Genomic DNA, 23,582 nt, shown 5'->3' on the forward strand with positions numbered 1-23,582 from the left:
AGCAGAGGGAAGAGAGAGTGAGAGAGAGGGAGGGGAGAGAGGGCGAGACTGAGCGAGAAAGCTGGAGAGGAGCAGAAAGAAACTGCCAGTGACGGCTAGATTCCGAGTCCGCCGCGCCACTGTGCACCGTCTCGGGACTCGACACCCTCGGGAGCCCCGCCGTCCTCTCGGGCCCGGCTTGCGGGTGCTTACGGTCCAGCCCGTGCCGCGGTTCGCTTGGAAACCTCCCTGGGCAGCGGTGGGACGTGGAGACAGCAGCTCTCTCCCGGTAGCGGGTAAGTGGAGGCCATCTCTCTCCCGCAGGGATGTGAGATAATGCGAGTCTGGAAATTTGTTCCACTTTGGAGAATCTTCACCGTAGGTGATTTGTGGCTCTCAGAGCTGCAGTTTCTCCGAGTTCGCTCAGTTGGCAAACAGACCTTGCAAAAAACCCTTCTTCCCTTCGCCCTCAGCCACAAATGCTAACAGTCTACAGAGTATCGATGTCGAGTGGGCAGCGAGACCATGACTGGCATTTAAAACAAGCTATCTTCCCTTAAATCTCGGTGCCAACACGGCGGGGACAAAATTCTTAGGCCGAGGATTAGCATTCTTAAATAAAGGGTGGGTTACAAAGTTTCAGCTACTGGAAGATTAGCCCTCTTCGCATTGTTACCCACTGGAGGGGGGAAAAGGAAAAAAAAAAAAAAAAGATTCCATCTTAACTGGCAGGCAGTGACCTCCCAGACCCAAGTGAATTACCTGGGAGCCAGGCCTCAATGCCAAGCACACACAATTACTTTGAATTAGAAATCCTTTAAATTGATCAACAGTTAAATCCAATCTTGCATTTATCAAAGATACATTACATTTTAAATGGGTGCAGGGAGAAAACTAGTTTCCAACTAAGTAGAAAAAGAAAAAAAAATGGATTATAAACCTGAGAGTTGTGTTCCTCTTCTTATTCCAATTTAATGTCTTTCGTTCCCAAGCGATTTAGAAGTCAAAGTATCAAAAATAGTGTAATTTTTACTCTCTGTGTGAGCATTATGTCTCAATAAAATAAATGGGGGGATCCCTTTCACTGTTATAGATTAAAGCAACATATGAATTCATACATTCTAAAGCATTTTACAAGAAAGCTGATTTAAAGTGATGTTCATGCATTCCCTTAAGGCTATTAAAAAGAATTCATGATTCCTTCACCATAAAAAATAATTTTAAAGAGAATCCATCTAAAATGCAAATAATAATGATGTCGAGAAAATAACACACTTTATACATTTAAAATTTTTTGTTTGCATAACATAAGCATAGAAAATGCCAATGATTAAACTTTTGCAAAAAAAAACACATTGCTACTTCATTTATGTAGATTTTCCTTCAACCTCAGCAAAACGACATTTAAATTATTTACATGTTTTGTTCCTTAAGTTGAGCACACTTATCTTCAAACATTCTTAAGGCATCAATATTAATTGGCTTAAAACAAGGCTGAAACATGGGAAAATACAAAACTACCTAAAGCAGTATTTTAATTTCCTTAAATGATTACCCACTGCAATTAATTTGCTGGCTAATCTCACCAATTTAGCTCATTTAAAACATATGTTCTTGAGCTGTTTATTTTTAAGCTTTCCATCAACGATTTTCTTCTGGGCTAACAGAGTGAATGGAAATGGGGGAAATATGAAAGGATTTGGAATTCTTGGAACTTTATTTTTAGTTCCTGCAATATTATTCTTATGGTGATCATCAGAAATTTTTTTTAAGCAGATTTTTTTTTTTCTCCTGAGGCTTTGGCCGCCTGGCCCATTGTAGCTCTCAGTGCTCCTTCACCCGTGTGGTGGGCTGATGCTCCAACACTCAAATCTGCCCAAACAAGATTGCCAGGCACACAGAGACATATTAACATTCCAACCAGGACATGAACTCCTGGAGTTGAGGACGACTCCCCATCAGGAAAAGTTGTGCATCTCAATTTGTGGGATCAATTAGCCATCGAAGTCCCTCCAGAAGTCGGGCAGCCGAATTTGTCACGGAAGATTTGTCTTGACAGGGCAAGGTGAAGGATCGGCAGGCAGGAATTGGAAGTGTCTCTTAAAAAATTATCTTCCCCAGTTATTTAGATTCAATTTATCTCCTAGGCCGGGTCATTATATGGAGCATGAAATGCCGTTCCTAGGGCTCGTTTTGACTGCAAAATAAATCCCCAAGTCACAAGGACACCTCGGAGCGAGCTAAGGAACACGCCTTGACCTTCTTTTTCAATCCTTAGAGCGCAGCCTCCCCAGTCCTTGCAGATTTGTTTGGGATTGCTTTGTTTGGTCTGCAGCCCTGAAGCATTGGGGGTGAGGGGCGAATGTGTAATAATCAACTGACTTTACACCGAGCGACCCGAGCCTTTTCTTTTGTATAATTCATTCTTTCAGAGAATGAAAACAATTTGCAGTTACCATCTGCAATGCTCCGGCCACCGGCTAATAATGCAGCCAGTTCAGATATTTAAAAAAAAAAAAAAAAAGAAAAGATTATCGAAATGATGATGACATGCAAATTTCCCTTGAAATTATCATAAGTAAACATTTGAAGTCTGGACTAATAAAATCCCATCTGTGTTACTTCATATCGAGTTAGTAGAGAGCTGTGATAATGAATTTTGTAATATCTCACGAACAGACATCTCAATCAGGGACTAATCCTGTGATTTTACTGCAGAATCACTAAATCTGGAGCCGCCAAACTGCTACTTCTGGGCCCTTGGGCCCGCAAGGATCCAAAAAGCCCCCGTCCGCGTCCCAGCTAGCAAGTGAGGGAACCGCCAGACAGTCCCCATCCTTGGAACCCTACGCCACAACGCCAAGAACCCCTCCTCCAGGCAGCGACCTTGGCCTGGGACTCCTGGCGCTCCTGGAGAGGCCGAGGAGAAGTGGGGAAGCGCGACTGAGGCCACAGCCAGACCGGCTGCTCCCTGCCTTGCTGGTCTTGTCCCCACCGGGCAGACTCGCCGGCACCCCAGCCCCAGCCCTGGCCCCGCGCGTGGGCCCTCCCGCCGCCTGCGTACCCTGGTTGGTGTGGAGAGAAGCAGGCGCCGAGATCAAAAGGGAGCCTAGGACCTTTTTTTTCCTTTCTTCCGTCTTTAAAAGCAGCCGAGGCGGCTCCTCTACCAACCCAGACTGAGCCCCTCGCCACCCACCTCTCCAGCTTTGCCTGTGGCGGAGAAGGGGGAGCGCGCTAAAAGCTTGGCTCGCTGCGTTGTGGTTGGAAATTTGAAAAAATTTGGCTTCCCAGGGAGGGCAAGGGGGAGAACTGAAGGAGTAGGTCTCCCGAGGCGACTTCTCGGTCTTTGGCGGCCAGTAAACCTCCGGGATGTTTGCCTGCCCTCCTGAATCTTACTCTGTCCTCCCCGTCCGTCCCTCCTCTGTGATCTTAAATCATGCTCTAGGGTAAATAAATGGCTGGGTGAGTATCTCCAGGGGACAGTGTGGCTAAATATGGAAAAGTGGCTCCTGATGGATGAGATGCCCAAAGCCAGCTAGCTGCTGAAACATCTAGACCTTGAGTCTTAAAAGCCCCCTCGTTTTCAAAAATACTGTGCTGAAAACCCGTGGAGACTGAAGTGTAGGGCAGAAGCAAGTCGGCCTTGACATTTTACAAAGGTTTACCCGACCCTAACTAAGGGGCAAGCACGTGATGAATAGTGGCCTTCATATACAAGTCCCTAAATTTTGTATATACTAAGGTTGTTTTCATATCCAGGTGAGCTCTTTTTCCTGGGCGTAGACATCCTTGTGAATAGGACCACAGCCTGGTTATTCACAATATCGTGAATTTAGAAAGCCTATCGCCCCTGGGCCCATTTGCTGTAACTCTGCAGGGAGATTTCCCTGGTCTTGGTAAACAGATGCTCAGGATTAGGGGCAGGAATGGGGATGCGACTGTGTCCAGCTAGAGGCTTTCAGGTCTGAGCAGCTCACCCAAAGCCCAGCGCAAGATAGGAGCGAGCCTAGCAGCTGGTGTGCAAGCAGTTAGCTGACCATCCCTTCTCACAGCCCTCAACTCTTGTGTTTTGCAGATAACGGGGAATGGAGACCAACTGCCGCAAACTAGTGTCAGCGTGTGTACAATTAGGTAAGAACCCGCTTCTCCTGTCTGCGGCAATGAACGGGAGGCCGCGCCCCGCGAACCAGGCAAGAGCGCACCATGGTGGGGCGCAGGCCAGGGGAACTTTCCAGAGGGGCTGGCTCAGGCAGCGCGGAAATCAGAACCAGGATTCGGGGTTGACCCGCTCAGCGAGTCACAGAGCTTGGGGCCTGCTCCTCCAGGCAGGAATAGCGGGCGCGGGAAGAGGACGCCACCCTGCGCTGAATTGCCAAAGGGTCCAGGAGATGGGAGTGTCCTCGGCTGGCTTTTCCCTCTAATTGTGTCTCTCTACTCTTTGTCCCTCTTTCTACTCTTTGTCCTTCCCTCCGATCGGCCGCTGTTTTGAGTGTTTCTCTCCCTTCCACGTGGGGCGGGCGCGCACGCCGCCCAGCCATGCAGCTGGTGGCCACTGAGTGCCTTTTCTCCTAAAACTAAAATTTAAAAAGTCGAGCTTGCGGACTCTTCCGAGATCGGAAAGAGGCGGCCAGTAGCCAGCTCTTCCCGCGGTAGCATCCCGGCGCCAATGGTAAGGCCAGGAGGGAGGTACAGGCCGCGAGCCGGGCACCGGCCTCTGGGCCTCGGTGAGGCTCCCGCAGGCCAGACTGCCGGGCTGCAGACGCTTGCTGTCTGAACTTACACACTTGGCCTCTCGATGGGACAGGAAGCAGCCGTCCCACGGATGTTAATTCCTTTTTCCAAATTATACTGCACTCCTGAGACCCAACACCTCACCCTCTCCCGTTTTCCTGATCTCGTTCGCGCCCTCTCTCTCTGGCCTGATCTTAAGCGCACCAAAGCCTACCTCCGAGCAGCTAGCTGGAGTGGAAAAATAGTCCAACAGCGACCTCTGTCGTTCGCCATGTCCCACTGCGCGCTGCGCTGCCAGGCCCCACCCCGGCCCCGCGGCTCTAAACTGGGCCCCGCCCAGGCCTGTGGGTGCGGGGTTTACCGCGGGAATGGAAGCCAGGCGACTGGGGTTGGCGGAGTTTCGCCTCGTGGAAGGCGGAGGGAGGAGAGAGCGCGTGTGCAGGGGCTGCAAACAGATCTGCAAAGGCGCCGGGGTGGAAAGGAGTGCGCGCCCAAGTCTAGGAGAGGCTACCTGTTGGCTAGTGACGAGGGCTCGGTTTTTGTTGGTGTCATGGCATGCATAATTGGCAGGTTACACTTTGATCAACGCAACGGGCGTTGCTGCTGAAAGTTTGCAGGTTTGGGGGCGAGGGAGAATAAGGCTCCAACCATTGCACGGGGTGCAACCATTACTGAATCCTGTGCGTGCGTGAGAGGGAGATAAGGAGGAACTTCTCTTCCTTTGGAATATATGAAAAGCTTCAATTTACTCTTCTTTTATTCTACTGCTTTGCCAAGCTCTGTAATACATAAAAGTGTCAAGCCTTAGGAGGTTGTTGACCTTTGATAGAGTGAGAAGATAACCCCCCCACATACACACAGCCTTTGGCCCCTAACCGCCTCTTTCCGGATTAAAATGTAAGAACACAAAAGTAATGTGTGCCAGAGAGGGCCGGGATTGCAGCCCCCTGCAAGTAAGCAAACTGTGAATTACTCAGAAGAAAATAAAACATTTAGACTTCCCCGTGAATCTAAGAGGAAAACATCTTTTGTGGACACAAACCATTTGAAGCAGTCAAAAGCAGAACTGCTGGAGGACCACACAATATTGTGAGTCCTCCTGCTTGGCCAGTTAAACGCTCACTTGTCTGGGATTAACCCCATGGGGTTAAATGGGGGCAATGCAGAGATAACGTTGGGTGATTTCTGTCATTAAGAGTGTGTTAAATTCTTCTTCTGTTTGATAAACGGTCGTAAAAATAAATTATTAGACCGGAGTATGTTTGGGGTATGGTTAAAAATCAAGAGGAGCGATGACTCCCGTGGAAAATGCTTTGGGCAGAGTCAGCCCCGGCTAAGGACCCACAGGAGGGAATCCTCGCACTTCTCACCCTCACCCGGCAGGTGCGGTGTCCCAGCTGATGCACCTGGCCACGCAAGGGGCTCAGGAGCCACTAAACCGCTGCTCCCACTCCGCACCTTGCCCCCCCCCCGAGTTTTCTTCTTGACCTAGGACGGTTTCTGAGGATAGGTGGTTTCCCTGCGACCTTAGAGGCAAGGCCCCTGTATGGAAAACCCAAGGGCGGAGTGGAGGCCTCTCTGGTGGGCTGGAGGCAACTGGGAGCCAGAGTCACGTCCCCGTCAGGCAGGCGTCCCTGGGTGTTCGCTTTATATGATTATCAAATAAATAGAGTTAGACGTAATGAAGGATTGTTTTTCTCACCATTACTTTCAGACCTGGATTATTTGCATGCGCATGAAAGGTGCTTCCCAGCACTGCCAGTATGGCTGTTTTCTACCTTTGGGACAGAAGGGGGAAACTGCTGCCCAAACATGTTCAGTGCCATTAATTAAGAGGCATGTGATGAAAAGAAATGTGGGAAATCTTGATTTTATTGGCTTTTAGTGAACTTGGTAGGCCAAAACTGTCACACATGAGTGGGCAAAGCTACAGCTTACCTGAAAGAAGGTCACCAGAGTCCTTTAACGTATGGGATAGGCATGTTCCTCGTCACAGCCGACTTTAAAAAGAAAAGGATTTAGTTCCTTTATTATTTATGTCTACACTTTGTGATTTGCTTTTAAAATGTTTACAATGGCATGCAATATTTTCAAAGGGCTACAGTATATGATCCTTGGTACTCTCCCTCCTCATGCCCTCTCAAAACAAAACTAAAAGCCCCAAACACCAAAACTCTACCTATTCTCAAAGGGCTTGGGAGATACACAGTTGCTGTGGGGTTTATTTCTGATTCTTAATGACCTCGTGGAGAACTGTGCTCCCTCGAATGTTCAGTGCCTCATTTGCCAGAAGTCCATCACCAGGCCTTATTTTCAAGCACTTCTCCATGAACAGGATCTTCCAACCTTTGGGCCCCACCCAGAGATCCCAATCCTTGGGGAAGGTGTGGGGAAAATCACTGAGCAGGCAGGTTTCACCTCTGGAAGATTCAGCCTCTGGCTCCTTGCTAAGTCAATCCCCTCCCGTGTTGCATATATTGAACCGATGCACAGCCTATTTCTAAGCTCAAAACGAGTGGGCCCGAGAGCGGTTCAGAGGCTAGGCCTTTGGGAAGGGCGGCGAGAGAAAAGACAAGGCCAGGGCGTGAGGCGGAACTGGCTGGCAGGTTAAGCAGCTGCTCCTCCAGGAAGAAGGGGCCTAGGCCCACAGAGAACGCTCCCTATGGAACAGAGGTTCTGGGCTCTTCCCTGGCTTTAGGGGTTCCCAAAGGAGCTTTGTTTTATGGCGCCCACAGAGCAGCCTTGACCTTCAGGAAACAGATGGGTGGGCCTTTGGCCGTCTGTGACCCTGAAAGTTTTAAGGCGGTGGCTCTGGGTTGGGGCTGAAATCGGACCGCGCGGCCGCCCTTTGGCCTTAGCTCCAGGCTTTGCGTCCGGACCTGGGGCGGGTTCCTTCTCCTGACCTCCCTCGGCGACGCCATTAATTTTTAAATAGCTTTGGCAGAATGGAATGGCTGAAAGTATCCAACCCAGATATCTAGGGGGAGCCTACTTCGTCCCTTTGCAAAGGAACAGTCACATGCCCCTCTCGGTGCCCCGAGTTACAGCTCAAACCCCAGCCCCTTAACGCGCCAAAGCGGCGGCAAACTCTCATTCATTCAATCATCAAATCGAGGACATACTCTAGGAACTTTAACGTACTTCCTAAAAACAAGGAATCCAGGTTCCCTTCACCATTATACAGAGACTTCAATGTTGCCAGCGACAAAAGTCCGGGCTTCTGTCAAAATGCAGAGCTGTGGTGCTAGAAGCAAAGCTCTAGGTTTAAGCATAAAATAAGAGAGGGCACATTTAGGAGAGACAGAGATTAATTATCTCACGAAGGAGATTGTCATTTTCTTTTCTTCTCCCTCCTCCCACTTCAAATTCTGCAGTTTATGGGCAGGAGCCGCCTCTCCGATTTATGGGTTTTGAGTTGTTGTTATGTTGGGCTTTTTTTCCGCCACCAGAGAAAATGATCCCAATTGTACAAAGGTCCCTGTGGGTCCCTGCCCGCAGAGGTAGTCTCTGCGCGACGCATTCCTCGCTCCTGAAATGGTGGCGCACTCCAAATTTAAGGCCGCTTTAGCTGTTATTCCTCACCGCCTGCTGTTAATATATCCAGCAGTTGTTAGAGCGACTCCGGGGAGAAGGAGATGTATAAGGAAAGCTTATCCGTGAGCAGGAATATACTAATGGAACAATCTGATGTCTTCTTAATCCTATGTAAAAAGCTTTGCCGTCTTCCTAATATTGACTGAATGGGTAATTAATGGCTCTTCATCTAGACGAATACCCTGTAATCCAAGATAGGCAAAAACAACAAGCCCAAGGAAGAAGACAAAAGGCCCAACCAAGGCTCCTCCTCTCACCCCCAACATAGGGGCCCGGGGTCTCCGGCTGGGCTGGAAAAGTCTCACCTCAGGGGTGAAAATAGCAACAAGGGGAGAAGATACTTACAGTCTTGGACCCAGACTTAACTTCGGTCCTTAACCACCGGGCTGTCTTCCACTGTTTCCCACCCACGTTCTCCGTGTTTCTTCTTCACTTCTTTACATTGCTGCCCTCCGCAGGGCCCTGACCACTACCTGTCCTGAGAGCCATCACCTTTCATTTAAGGGAAGTAACTGATAACTGATGCTCAGCCTGCCAGGAGCTCCGGCAAAGGACCAAAAAGTCTTCTCTAATCGATGGAAATGATCTTTTCTTTAACAATCTAGGCATAGAATCTGTGAGAAATAAAGTACTTGGGGGTGGAAGGAAGAAATTAATGGGAAGAGAGTATGCGTCTGAGAGGAGTACAGAGGGGTGGGTGGCACCAGCTTCATTGTGAAGATCTGACACGAGAGTGCCCACGATTCTCCCCGAATCTTTTTAACAGGCTGACATTTTAATTTAAACCTTTAGGAATAATATATTACTTGGGTTACTACAATGAGGTGGGTTCCTTTTCTTTTCTTTCCTTTTTTTTTTTTTTTTTTTGTTTGTCAGCTGACAGCTTTTAAAATATTATTTCACTAGGGAAATAAAAGCTTCATCTCAGATTATAGGTGGGTATTCTTGGATTTATGTGATTTATGGTCACCATGACAACTAATGCTGAATGTTAGCTACCAGCCTGTCTGGTAGAGGGAAGACAGAAAAAAAGAGATTGTGAGAGAAACAGAAAGGAAGGGCAACAGCTCAAGTGGGAAAAGAAGAAAAAGAGAGAGAATTTTAATCCAACTGTTGTTTTGGTTTGTTGTTTGTTTTGGGGTGGGGTGTTTTGGTGTGTGTGTGTGTGTGTGTGTGTGTGTGTGTGTGTGTGTGTGTGTGTTTTAAAAAAAGAAAGAGGAGCAACTTCCTTAGTCTCTTGCTAATTCCCATTCTCTGGATGTGCGTGACTATATCCTTCTGTATATCTACCTTTTGAGGAAGAGAGATCTATCCCTGCCCAGCCCCAGCATTTGTGTATTTGTGTTTCTCTCTCTCTCTCTCTCTCATTAAAGATTTGATTTGCTCAAGTACCTCAGATTCAAGTACCTTGAATAACCTGCAAAGGTTCTACAAATGGGAACTGTTAGTAGATACTGCTTATACTTGTTGTGGGCCGCAAATACATTACCAAACTATTCACAGGGTGACTTGGAATGTTGCTGATAATTTTAAAATTCTCCCACTCTCAGTGTTCTTTTTATCTTATGAATTCACAGATAAGAGATGGGGGGAAGGAGGAGTGTTTCCTCTTGTTTTCAGAGATTAAAAGTGCCCCTAGTAGACCTATGGTTGGCTACCGTATGTGAGGAAGCCTTGTCGGTCCCAGGTTTTAGCCACCCCTGGGCCTATCACCAATTGCCTTGTCTAATTCGATGTTTATATCTGAATCTCATCCCCAAACTTCAAGTGCATGGGCAAGTAGAGTGAGAGCGACACACAAAACTTGCGAGTCTTCTGCCTCTGCATGGAACCGAGAGGGTGGTTGTAGCTGACGAAATCTGGAGACTTCTGGCCCAGAAAGGGGTCCGCTCCTTTTTATAAACCAGCACTTTTTATTCCATTAAGGGAATAGGGGAAATATCAGCTACACATTGCAGCTTTAATTTGGGGAACCTTCAGTTCATGGCTCTAGAAGGAAAGGCCCCTTTACAGCATGGTTTGTGTGCAAAGGAAAGCAAGGGAGAGCAGAGAGAGGAAGGAACGTTCTTGGGCCAGGGTACAAGGTCTTCACCTGACCTCTGCGCACTCCACTGTCCGGAGCGCACACGCTCACGCCCTTCACTGGGCTCTGAGCTGAGCCTCGACCTTGAGCTGGCCTGGGCCAGGCTAAGACTCCTGCCCCTCCACAGCCTGACAGCACAGGGAGGCTTCTAACTGAACCATCTTCCAGGTGAGCTCAGAGGCCAGATTCTTTCCAAAAGCTGGAGATTGTTGAACTGTGTCCCGTCCCTACCCAGGCCGCCACCGCCGAGGGTTTAGCCGGGCAGCCCAAATGCTCGCCAAGATGGCCAGAGGGGCTTTGCGCAACGAACGCTAACGAGTGTGAAATTAAATAAGACTTTAAGACTGGTAATCGGTGGCAAATACCAGCTGAAAATAGTCTGGCCCCCTGTCACACATTTCCCTCCTCCAGGATCTCTTCTTTAAAGAACAAACAAGAACACTCTATTAAAACCCCCTGTTTTCCCCAGATTCAAACCACAGACCCTCACTGGACTTCCCTTCCTTGCCCTCCACGACACGCGCCCCCCCACCCCCTAACCCCACCCCCTCCAAATCCCACCCCAGACCTTGCAGCAGCTCCAGTCACTCCACAGGGACCCTGATGATTTTTCAGAGCTAAAAATATCTTAGATGGAGGGAGAACTAATAGTAACTTCTTTAATCAGTAAAGGAAGAAGCTTACCTGGGGACCCATTAAAGCGGAACCCACAAAGTACAAAATACTTTTTTTGGTTTATTTTTATAAAGACCTCTTCATTTCTCCTATATTTATCCTTCTTTATCCTATATAAACAATACATCTATACACTCACAATTTTTTCTGCAGCATAAATCTCAAAAGTTGCCCGCCACACGTCATGGAATATTCTTAGTCTCTATTACAAGCATCCCTTTTGCTCCCCACCCCCCAAGCGTTCCTTAGTCTCTAATACAACCATTCCTTTTCCCCATTATGTTGCTATCTTCTTCCTACAGAGATCTGTGCCATCGAATTCTGCTCCTTAGAATGAGTCTCACGTCCATGTACATGCACGATCACAATAGAGATTGACTAGATGGCAATAAGTTAGCATCTTCTATTCCTTGTTGTCTTTTAGAGTGTGTGGAGTGATTAATAGGAGTTGAAATTCTACATGGAAAATGGAAAGGCAAGACTCATTTTGGCTCAGTTGTTTGGATGGCTTGGGAGAAGGGAGGGGTGTTTGTGTGTGTGCCTGTGTGTTTCTCCTGATAATTATCTTTATTATTCACTTAACTCTCAAATGGATGGGAAGACTCCTTATTGTTTTAGGTTATCTTTAGGTTACCAGTACTTTTAAATTCTCCTATACTTTGGCAGTGTGTGTGTGTGTGTGTGTGTGTGTGTGTATAAGTGTGTGAATTCACTTTGGAGACCAGTTGAGATCTTTAGTATACATATGTTTGCCATGATGCAAATGCTACCAGTTGAGAAGGGCCACCAGAGCTTAAGCAAAAAGTCTAGGGACTTAATGAACAATGGGAACAGCTTAGAAATCTCCATGGTTCTGTGGGGCTTCTCAACTTTTTAGAGTAAAGAGTTTTGAAGAACACCCCAAGACACCTCTGAAAATTACAGATCCAGGGTTGGAATCCTGAAATATGGAAGAGGGTATGCTCACTTTGAGAGAGTGTTTTTCATCCTGCATTTGTCTGTATTTGAAAGGAAGCTTTGGGGACGTGGTATTGTGGGGTGGTATTGTGGGGACCAAAGCTATGCAGGGGTTCAAAAGAAGAACTAGAATATGATTAGTAAACACATTGGGCAGAATAGAGCTGGATTCATATTGACTTAGTTATAGGTCATGGGCTGCCAGTGCAATGGGAGGAAATATTTACTTTACACATATACTTTATGATCTTGGGGGAATTAGAGGAAATTCAATAAGAAAATGGCTAGAAACATTTAAAACCCTTATTTAAAAGACTTAAGCAAATTAGAGTCTTATCAGATTAAAAACCACTACAAATGTAAGAGCATTGTCTTCAGTGGGGTCTGAGGAGGAGATTCTCCACCAAATCTCAGGGATAAAATTCATCATTTAAGCACCAGATAATGAGCAGAATGTAAATTAATTTAACCTTCTTTACCAACATGCTGCTGGTATAATATGTATAATTTAGTGATAAGATTGTAGGACCTAATATAGCTGAATATCTGAGCCTTAGCTAATGCAGACCTGTCGCATGGGGATGTGTTCAGCCCTGAGCAGGTGTGTGTGTGTGCATGGAGTGGGCAATTTGGAATAAAAGGTTCAAACCAGAAATGCTAATTCAAAGCTAACTATGAAGAAAGTTCTTCCTAGTAGCTTAAGTTTTCTTTAAAGTGAGGTACTTTTCTTAAGTGAGATATTTTGTGGGGCAAGACTGGAGAACAAATACATTCTCTTTAGGCTCCTTGGACTGCTTAAGTCTGTTAAAAATCCAGGAGAGGTGCTAGATAAAGGGATCTGGGAAGAGCAGGACAAAAGGGTGACATAGGTCACAAACATATTTGCAGTGTGTTTCAACCACTTCGCTCCAGACTGAATAAGTTTCCCAATCTTGTGAACAAGGACAAGGAGGAGGCCTTCTGAAGATACCTAGCACTGGGGTTGCAAATCATTGACTGTAATGTCAAACAAAGACACACTCAGGGATGATAACACTAACTCCACAATAAAACAATCCACAATGCAGAAACTTGGGGGAGATTAGGATGTGTTTTCTAGGTGAGCTGAACTAGAGGGGGAAAGGACTTTATTTTGAAAGATGTGCTTTGGATTTTTTCTTCTTAAATGACTTTGGGAAAAGTACTGTAATAATGCTTGTTCCCAAAAATGGTTTCCCTCCTCTTTTATTTAAGTGAATAAAACTCTGATTTATCCGGTTGCCCTCTCCTCTAGGCATTTTTCCTCTGCCCATACCCTACTGCCTTAGACTCTCTTTTAAGGATTCAAGAGAGTCTTGAGCTCACTGGAGAAAGAAAATGTTCAAAATTATCCTTGAAATTGGTTATTTGGCAACATTTTTAATGATATGGAAATTTATCAAAGCATATTTCCTATATAATTAGCTCAAGGTTGCTGATTCCAAGGCTTTATGGATTTGAATCTGATTGATAATAAAGTAAACAAGAGAGTCAAAATTTAAAGCGTGGCCTTCTCTCGGGTTAGTACAAGCTTAATGCAGTGTACAAGGAATTTGAAAGATGTAGGATATGTATCTTAATCAACTTTAAGTAGAATGGATAAGCTTTCAGCATTTTGAAAACGCTGGGTTAGGGTTTCTGTTCTATTGTGCGTTTTCTGTCTGGGGACTAATAAGCCTTACAGAGAACGTGATCAGAAGCGACTTTTTATTCTTGTGTAAATCCAGAGTGAATCACCAAACAGTTGTTCGTTTAAAGTCAAGGTAATTTTCTTTTGACGGGTCCATTTGCTTCTCGATTTCTAATTTATTAGCCTGTCTTTTCAGGGCTTTGCCCTCCTCGCAATTAAAGCAAAGCCGATTCAGATTAGTGCAGCATTCATTCACTTGACAGGCTGTAGAGAAAATTTAAGATCGGACAGATAATGTGTGGTCTTTTAAAATTTTTTCTGGTTTTAAGTAGCACGGGCCCTTTTGCCTATAAAAAAACAAGCAAAAGCCCTTGATTGGAAATGGGTGTCATGACAGACCAAACGAAGGGGAAGGAGACTGCCTTGCTGACCCTCCTTTCCGTTAGCACTCGACCTTTGGGCTCTTTCTCGGAGCCTCACCTCTCCACCTCCCCGCCTGGGCTCCCAGGCTAGGACCCTGCGGGAGCAGAGAATTCCCTGAAGCGGCTGGTGAAGACCCGGTGGGCACTTAGCTCGGCCCCGGGCTGCTGATAGGTGCACGCAGGTCCGTCCCTCCGCCGCGTCTCAGGGCGTCCTGATTGGTGAGGAGCCACGTCACTCGCGCCTGCGAAGGGTCTAAGAGGAGGAGGAGGCGGGGAGGGATGGAGAGGGCCGCGGCCGAGTGACGTCTAGGCACCAGGAAGCCCGCCTCTGGTTTTAAGATGTTAGGCCAACAGGGAAGCGCGGAGCTGCAGAGCTAGTCCGCCGCCCGCCTGGATGCCGGAGCAGAGCTGCGGGCAGACGCGGCTCGAGCTCGACGGGCCAAGGGGTGCGCGAGAGAGCGCCAGCCGCAGGGCGCTCCGGAGGCCCGCGCCGCGCCACCGCCGCTGGGGATCTAATATCAGCTACCTGTCCCTGTCACTCTTGACACTTCTCTGTCAGGGTTGCCGCGCAGGGGGCGGGCAGAGCTCGCCTTTCTGAGCGCGGTCGGCGTTAGCTTTCCTTATTGGAGGGGTGCTTGGGGGAGGGCGGGAGGGAGGAAAGGGGGTCTTTGCCCACTCTTGATTCGCTTTGGAGCTTGGGAGGCAGCTCCCCAAAGACACTCGGAACAGCGTCCTCCTGCCCACATCCCCATGTGTCCGTTTGACCGCTGACTTTCGGCCGCTGGACTTTTCCACTTGAGGCTTCTGGAGAAGAAGGGGCACCTCGGCCCGAGGACTCGGTGGCTCTGAGGCGGTGCGCGTCCCTTGGCTCTGCCCGCGGCGGCCACGCCGGGGAAACTCCGCGCCTTGAGCGCGACCCGGAGCGGGCGCCAGCGCCACTGAGGCTCGCCGGGGCAGGAGCCTGGGACTCTGAGGCGGTACGCTCCCTCGCCCATGAACTGCATGAAAGGCCCGCTGCACTTGGAGCACCGAGCAGCAGTAACCAAGCTGTCGGCCGCTTCCTCATCCACCTCTTCTTGCCACCATCCCCAGCAACTGACCATGGCTTCGGTTTTGGCTCCTGGGCAGCCTCGCTCCCTGGACTCCTCCAAACACAGGCTGGAGGTGCACACCATCTCCGACACCTCCAGCCCCGAGGCCTCAGGTAAGGCGAACACCGCCCTGCCGCCATCCACGCCCAGCCACCCGGTGCCTCTCACCCATCAGCCCCTCATGGGGGGGGGCGTGGTGGTTGTGTATGTGGGGGGCGTTTTGCTGGCTGTCCGCAGAACAACCGGAGACGAGTCTCTGGGGATCCCACCACATTCTTTTCTCTGCTTCGGCCAGAAGACCTGGCTTGGATGGCCAGACCTTAACTCTACTTGACTTGTCCTTTCTTTTTGCTGGTTTGTGTCCCCCCATCAGTCTTCAACATCCCCATGTTCAGAGGCCGTCCTGTTTCTAATCCCTACTCTTTTCTCGGCTTTGGGCTCCGAAATAGTTCCACTTCCTAATAAAGTCTTTCTAAAATTCAGCCTCAGAAGTGTTCTTGGCAAAGAGACAGTTTCTCCTAAGGGGCCAAGAAACTTTGGTGCCTAACTGAATCCCGAATTTCCTAGCTTTCCAAAACTGCATTGCAAATCGCACTTTCTACCAGAAAGGGTCCCTAATCGCGCTCTGTGTATGTGTCCACGGAGAGTTGTGTCTTGCGCAGAGTTGTAAAAATATGCTTCAAGGCCTGGGCCATAAAAATTACGGTGCCACCGTGCAGAGATAAACATGTAAATAAAACGTGCAGCGCTGGGGGAGGGGAGAAGATGGGGTGCCCGCTCCCTCACCCTTCCGCACTCACACCCCATGGGCGCTGGCTGCGCTCCCCGGGCCGTGTAGCGCACTCCTCCCCCCAAGGCACCGGGACTCGGCCCGGATCTCTGCCACCGCTCCAGTCAGTTGCACTTCCCGAGTTGCTGCTGGAAACACTGACGGGGGTCTCTGTGTGTTTCGTTTTCAGAGAAAGATAAAAGCCAACAGGGGAAGAATGAGGACGTGGGCGCCGAGGACCCTTCCAAGAAAAAGCGGCAACGGCGGCAGCGGACTCACTTCACCAGCCAGCAGCTGCAAGAGCTGGAAGCTACGTTCCAGAGGAACCGCTACCCGGACATGTCCACGCGCGAAGAAATCGCAGTGTGGACCAACCTCACAGAGGCCCGAGTCCGGGTAGGAGACTGCAAAGAGCCTGGAAGGGTGGAGGAGGGGTGGTTCTTGAGGCGCACGCGGTGTAGACGAGGGAGGGGGGTGGTGGAGAGGAAGGCTCTGCTGGCCTGGAGCACGCTGCTGGGAATCCATCCTCTTTGTAAAGGCGGAGGGCCAAGCGGCAGCCCAAGCTGCAAGGCTGCAGCTCCCCTTTCCGCGGCCCGACCTCGGGCCTGGCTCGAGCCTCAGAGCCACCCCGGCGCACTACCTCGCCCCACGCGTCCTCCCATGCCGAGCCGCGTGAGCCTGCCTTCTATACACCCGGCTTTGTTTTCTGGGCTTGCAATCGCCAGCGAGCACCAAGAAAATTCCTCCCAGGCCAGGAGCCTAGAACAGGCTCCAACCTGTGCGCTTTTAAAAAGGAAAATCCGTCAGAGACACGCAAGGGTTGGTTCTCCCTGGGAAACCTTCCGGCAAGGCACGCCAAGATTTTTTTTTTTTACTCTAGATTAGTCCTCTTTACATGGTCTTTGCGGGTTTTTGCGGCCATTCAGGGCTCTTCCCCCACCCAACTCCCTGGTTTTTGTGATCGCCGGAAAGTAAGTTTAAATACACAAGTTCTGTTCTGCTCGATTTTTTTTTTTTGTTTTGGTTGGGTTTTCTAAAGAAAGAAAAAAGAAGAAAGAATGGGAAAAAAGAATGAAAGCAGCTTTCTTTATAGTTTTGTTATCCTTTCTTAATTGCTGGATACCCTGAAATTTGTTCTTCCTGCCCCTTCTAATTAGAATCATAATTTTATTAAAAATAAAAAAGGCTTACCTTAACTTGGTAGCAAAACTGTACTGTACGAACTGGCAAGAATGTGTTTAAATCAGTTAGCCCATAGCAACATCTTGGTTTATGCTGGTCGCTGGAAAATTCCAAATTAGTTAGGAGTCTGGGCGCAGGATGTAGAAAACGGACAAACAGGATCCAGAGACTTTGCAATATCTACACACACATTTTTTTTTTAAGCGCTCTGGAGAGGAAAATCAAGACCCAGTTAGGCCAGTTGAAAACACAGAAGATAAAATTTAGCAATAATAATAAATAATAATAATAATGAGAAGACTAAAAAGCAGTGTGCTCTCCCAAAGCAGAGGGAGCCCAGGCGCGCTGTGGGTGGCATTTGTGCAGGATGTGCGTCTATGCTGGCGGATAAAAGCCACCATGAGGTTAGAAATGGTTTTAGTTTAACTACCCGAAGCGAGAGCTCGAGCTGAGGCCGCGTGGTTGTGCGCAAGGTCAGTCTTTTATTAGCCCAACAGCTCGTGAGAGGAACGGGCCTCGCACGTACTCCTCTCGCCTGGGCAAAGTTTACACTATCTCCAGTAGAAATGGAGAGTAATTAAAAGAAAAGACACAATCGCAGGGTTTTCGGAACCCTTCAGAGAAGCCATACCTCACCCCCTCCGGCTCCCCTGTATCCCCTTCCCGGCCTCTTGCCGCCACTTCGCTGCTCCCAGTCCTCGCTCTCTGGCCACCTCCTTTCCGACCGGCTGTCCGCCCAGCCAAGTGGGAGTGAGGCGTGCTTTTTATAGTAGGCTGTGCGCGCAGAGAGGAAGGGGGATAAAAAGAAAACCAGAATGAAAGGGGCAAAGGGGGGAAAAACGAATTAGGAGTCTGGACCCGGCGGAGATGTGTAATGTGAAACATCACCACCGGTGTCAGCTCTGAGATCTCGGGCCAGGCCTCGCTCCAATACACAAAAGTCGCCGTCAGGGGCGACGAGCAGGGCCTGATGTGGATTGGGAACGGGGTTGCGACGGGGCCACGGGTTGCAGGTGGGGGCTGACGGGCCCGGGCAGCGGTTCGAGGTCACGCCGGGGCCGGGCCTAGAGCTCGGACCTGCGTGAGGGTGGGTGGAGAGTGAGGTGGGACTGGAAGAGGGAGGAGACGGCTGCCCAGGGAGAAACGTTCCAGCAGATTTACATGCCAAACTCCAGGAGTTTAACGAGCTGTTAAGGTGGTCTTTAGCTTTTGATTTGGTTGTTTTGCTTGGGGGGGGGGACAGTCTAGCGCCTTTGGAGGTCACACGTTCCAGAAAGAGGGGGAGTGTCAAGGGAGGCACAATCGAGTTCAGAGAGGGGAAGAAGGAGGTATGTGGCAGGGAGATAGAAAGAGTGGGCCTCTGAGGCCTTCCCAGCCTCTTGTCTTCCTGTCGGGGTTTGTGGCTTTGGAATGGAAGCAGGTTTGCAAAGTGACCCAGCAGGGAATGGGTAGAAAGCTGGCTGCCTCGCGTTTACTTTACAATCAATGTTTTTAGACCTGGAGGAGGGCCTGGAGGAGTAATCAAGCTAGCTGCCCACAGGCTGCCAGGCCTTCAGCTGAGGTTTGCGGCACCGCTCAGAGCTTTAAATGGCAGGCTGGGCCGCGTGGGGACCCCAGGAGCTTGGGGAGTTGTGGGAGTGCATGTGGCAGGGCGGGGGGGAGAGAGAGAGTGTGTGTGTGTCAGCGCTTTTCAGATTCGTTCCAAGTTTGACTAATATTCACCGTGGGGTCTGATGTCTGTTTGTTCCCTTGCCCCCTCCTCCTCCCTTTTTCCCTCCCCCCTTCCCCCCCAGGTTTGGTTCAAGAATCGCAGGGCCAAATGGAGAAAGCGAGAGCGCAACCAACAGGCCGAGCTGTGCAAGAATGGCTTCGGGCCGCAGTTCAATGGGCTCATGCAACCCTACGACGACATGTACCCGGGCTACTCGTACAACAACTGGGCCGCCAAGGGCCTTACATCGGCCTCCCTGTCCACCAAGAGCTTCCCCTTCTTCAACTCCATGAACGTCAACCCCTTGTCGTCGCAGAGCATGTTCTCCCCACCCAATTCCATCTCGTCCATGAGCATGTCGTCCAGCATGGTGCCCTCAGCAGTGACCGGCGTCCCGGGCTCCAGCCTCAACAGCCTGAATAACTTGAACAACCTGAGCAGCCCGTCGCTGAACTCCGCGGTGCCAACCCCCGCCTGCCCTTACGCGCCACCGACGCCTCCATACGTTTATCGGGACACGTGTAACTCGAGCCTGGCCAGCCTGAGACTGAAAGCAAAGCAGCACTCCAGCTTTGGCTACGCCAGCGTGCAGAACCCGGCGTCGAACCTGAGCGCTTGCCAGTACGCGGTGGACCGGCCCGTGTGAGCAGCACCCACCGCGCCGGGTTCTAGGACCTGCCGGGTGGGCCCACTCCGACCTTGAGAGACTGGGAACTCTGTGATGCTAGACAGTCGTGGGCACTAAAGGGATGGAGAGAGGAGGAGAGAAGATAGAGGCAAAAAATAAATAAAAGAGGAAACCACTGCATTAAAGAAAGCGCTCCTTTGATTTCAAAGGCATTTCCTCAGTGTCTGACATCTTTCACTAAAGTATTTCCAATAGTTGCGAGGACACACATATATGTGTATGTATGTGTGTGTGTGTGTATGTATCTATGTGTACACACACATATACACGCAAATATTTGACTGGATATGACATTTTAACATTACTATAAGCTTGTTATTTTTTAAGTTTAGCATTGTTAACATTAAAATGACTGAAAGGATGTATATATATCGAAATGTCAAATTAATTTTATAAAAGCAGTTGTTAGTAATATCACAACAGTGTTTTTAAAGGTTAGGCTTTAAAATAAAGCATGTTATACAGAAGCGATTAGGATTTTTCGCTTGCGAGCAAGGGAATGTATATACTAAATGCCACACTGTACGTTTCTAACATATTATTATTATAAAAAAATGTGTGAATATCAGTTTTAGAATAGTTTCTCTGGTGGATGCAATGATGTTTCTGAAACTGCTATGTACAACCTACCCTGTGTATAACATTTCGTACAATATTATTGTTTTACTTTTCAGCAAATATGAAAAATAATGTGTTTATTTCATGGGAGTAAAATATACTGCATACAAATTGGTCTGGATTCTTTCTGCCCTCTATCGCCTGCACAGGGCTTCTCAGTCATTGCCTCTTAAACAAACCAGTCCCCACTGCGTGCCTGGCTACACATAGGAGGCAGCAGTACTTAAATTTGGTAGAAATATAGTCATTCCTCAAAAACTTTAAAAAGAGGCACTACCCCACCTCAAAAAAAAAAGACTGTAAAGTGTCTGATCTTGTTTCTCAGATTTTTATTTGGCGGAAGCCCAAAGGATTCCATCACTGCAAGCAAATAATGTAAGAGGAGGGGGAGAAATTTAGACAGTGAACCAGTCTGGAATGGCTCTTAAGTTTACTTTTTCAGGGGGAAAACCTGGCACCTCCAGTAAATTGTCCTGGAGAAGTATGTGTGTATGTATACATGTACAGTTTATATACATTCCTCTTAAGAAGAATACATCTATAATAAGTTTACAAGGAAACACCTCTAGTTCAAAATATTTAGGCCTCACGTTTATCTTTTAGGCTTAAGTAGAGAGATCCTTCATGTTCTATTGCATTGCTATTTCTAAGTCCTTCTGAGACATTAAAAGAAACAAAGACCATTTCTAATAACCACAACCCTTCCGTTTCTCCAAGAGCCCCAGAGGGTGAGAGGTTAGAGTGGAGTTTCCTGAATCTTGTCGAGTAATATGTAGTTGAGGCAAAGGTCATGCTCTCCATGTTTTGTTTTAAATAATATTGACCCATTAATTCTAAACCTGCTTGTTCCTGAAATTATACAGGATTATAGTTTGCAAACTGAGGGACAATGAAGAAAATCAAGATGAATTACAGCCCTGGCCCTCCCTGCTATCCTCTGACATCAAAACTGGGCATGAGGTCTGAGATTTAAAAGACCTTTTAAGTACCGATTGCTCTCTTGGTGATTTTCCGAACTATAGATAGATATACAACTTTATTTGTAACAAATACCATTTAGTTCCAAAGTGTGCTTCTCGGTGACGCTAAGAGGGTCAGAGAAGGAGGGGGCACCCCATGCTGAGGTCTTTTGTCAATCTTGTCACTCCCTGGCCCCTGCACCTCCACCCGGTGGGCGAGGGCAAACACCACCCAGGAGAAGCGAGAGCGAAAAGTCGGCGCCGGTTTCTTGGAGTTGAGAAAACCTGTGTTTTTGCGCTTAGGTTGGTTTCATCTGACTGAAACTTCACCTCTAAGCTTTGGAATCCGGTCCTTGAATCTTTTGTTCTGCACTGAACGGCGGTTGCCGTTTGCTTAAAGAGGTCGCTTATAACGTCCCCAGTGCAGGATGAGGTCTCTACCCCCATTAACTTACTCACTTTCTTTTTCTTTTTCTTTTTTTTTTAAAGCTCTGCCTGCGACCTGCAGCGGGATCACCGGGCGGGGGGGTTGGGGAGCAGATGAGAGCCCTTTGGACGAGGGTCACCTCTGTCCGTGTTGTTCTCTCGGGAGCAGTGGAGAGGAACGTGGTGACCACCGGCGGACTTTGGCTCTGGAGCCTCAGGGGGGCCGCCGGCGAGTGGGGGGGAGGGGGTGGCGCCCTAGGAGAAGGGGCTACTCTGGGGGTCTTCGGGACACGCCTGGAGCGCATGGGTGCCCTGCGGGGAGGTGCGCGTCTTTTGCGGGTCCCAGAGCGCCGGGAGTGGGGTGGGGGGGGTCTACCAGAAGATGAGGCGGACCTCGACCTGGTGTGGCTGCCGAAGTGACCCTCCAGGCGAGCCCAGGCATCGGTCTGCAGGTCACCACGCTGAAAGTAGTGATGTGGGGCCGACTTGTCACTGCCCAGGCCCCGGTGGCGCGGGCTGGGGGCGGAGACTCGGCACTGAAGAGCGTCCCGGGACTCCCAGCGGGAAGGTGCGAGCCCGCCTCGCCCCGCACCGCGCGCCCCGCCGCCCGCGGGCACCCCGGTCTCCCTTGGAGCGGGCACAGCTGGGCTCCCGGGCTTCCCCGCGGGGCCCCTCGGCCCTGACGCTCCCACGCCGGGCCCCCTCCGGTCACCGCTGCCGCTGCACCACCTCGGTTCCACTCAATCGATTTTTGCTGCGTGTCAACACTCCTTCCTGGTGAGTGTGAGGGTATTCTCTGCTTTCTTTAGGTCTCTTAATGATTTCTGAGCTAGTTGTGTATTAAAGTGCGTAAAGGAACCTTTAAGGTGATCTTATATACAGCATGGACGCCAACCTCCTCCTCCTCTGGGGCTCAAAGATGGCGAGGGAGAGGTTGAGGGGGGCGCACAGGAGCCAGGCCAAGCCTCAGTCAACCGCCAACACCCCCTTCCTGCGCCCCAGGAACGCCGGGTGGGGGGCTGCGTCCCGGGCACCACCCACGCGCGCACTGGGAGGGAGTTCTCCTCCCCCGCACCTGTTCTCAATCTCCTGCTTTTCTCTTCTCTCCTGGCCTTCTTTTCTTATTTCATGATTTTTAAAAAAGAAATTCTTAGGCCCCAATATCTCCCCACCAAATACCGAACTTAGATCCGAGGAACCCTGGGAAGCACATATGCAGCCCACGTCTGTGTCTGTCCCCTTCCACTGCCCACAATTTGCCATTTAATGTCCTCAACCTGGGTAGAAATTGAAATTTTAAACCATTTTTCCAGCCTGACCTTTTTCTCCCATCCCTACGCCTTTCTGAGAGGTGCCAAAACCCTCAAGGGAACCCCTTTTCTTGAGGAACTGAAAAAAATTAACGGGGGGCCAAGAAACAGCGTCTTTAAAAGTCTCCCTATTTCTTGAAAGTCCCATAAATTAACCCTGGAGAGAGTGGCAAGATCCTCTAAAGCGGATCTAGAAGAAAAATCCATGGGGTGATCTCAAAGGTAGACGGCCCCCGCCCCCAGCCCCGTCACCAATGGGACCAAACAAAGGTCTGCTCTGCAATCCACATCCTAATCCACGGGCGCCCGGCCGCCGCCCGCCGGGCCAGGCCGCCTGCAGAGCCCGGGCCACGCCGGGCTGCCTCCGCGCCACTTTATGGTTTTTAGAGACAGAAAGGAGGGGCTGTAATCAGACCAGAGTCCTTTATGAATATAGACTCCCTATTGATTGACTTATAAAACCCCCGGCGAACTGCAGTTAATCTAAGCACACGGAAAGGCAGAAACGTGGCCGCCAGAGGGAGGAGAGGTCTGTCTCCTACTAAAAGGGGGACATTTCTGGTGGCGGATTCTCAAAAGCAATTAATAACCTATTTCTCTTTCCCCGACCTCCGCCAAACTGACAAAATGATCCTTCACGATGGGATTTTTCTTTTTTAAATGAGCTAATTAGAAACACAATTGTAAACACGTGACTGATTTGCCTCTACGATTTTAACAGAGGAAACTAGGGAAATTT

At 49.1% G+C, this 23,582-nt stretch overlaps 1 protein-coding gene across 2 annotated transcripts; it reads left to right on the forward strand.

Annotated features, from left to right (window-relative positions):
• The first annotated feature begins 42 nt into the window (after positions 1 to 42).
• Positions 43 to 19,729, forward strand: PITX2 (paired-like homeodomain 2). 2 transcript variants are annotated; one of them, XM_006881088.1, is made up of 4 exons: positions 43 to 275; positions 4,055 to 4,110; positions 16,140 to 16,345; positions 18,925 to 19,729. In XM_006881088.1, exons 2-4 carry the CDS (start codon positions 4,065 to 4,067, stop codon positions 19,486 to 19,488), a joined length of 816 nt encoding a protein of 271 aa, XP_006881150.1. In that variant the 5' UTR covers positions 43 to 275; positions 4,055 to 4,064; the 3' UTR covers positions 19,489 to 19,729. The 2 variants fall into 2 exon arrangements, with proteins under 2 accessions (XP_006881150.1, XP_006881149.1); XM_006881087.1 differs by lacking the exons at positions 43 to 275; positions 4,055 to 4,110 and adding an exon at positions 14,775 to 15,293 and having other exon boundaries at positions 18,925 to 19,488.
• The last annotated feature ends 3,853 nt before the right edge of the window (positions 19,730 to 23,582 follow it).

This window comes from Elephantulus edwardii, unplaced genomic scaffold (genome assembly GCF_000299155.1).
Source record: "Elephantulus edwardii isolate Elephantulus edwardi_28Jun2011 unplaced genomic scaffold, EleEdw1.0 scaffold00012, whole genome shotgun sequence".
Lineage (NCBI taxonomy): Eukaryota > Metazoa > Chordata > Mammalia > Macroscelidea > Macroscelididae > Elephantulus > Elephantulus edwardii.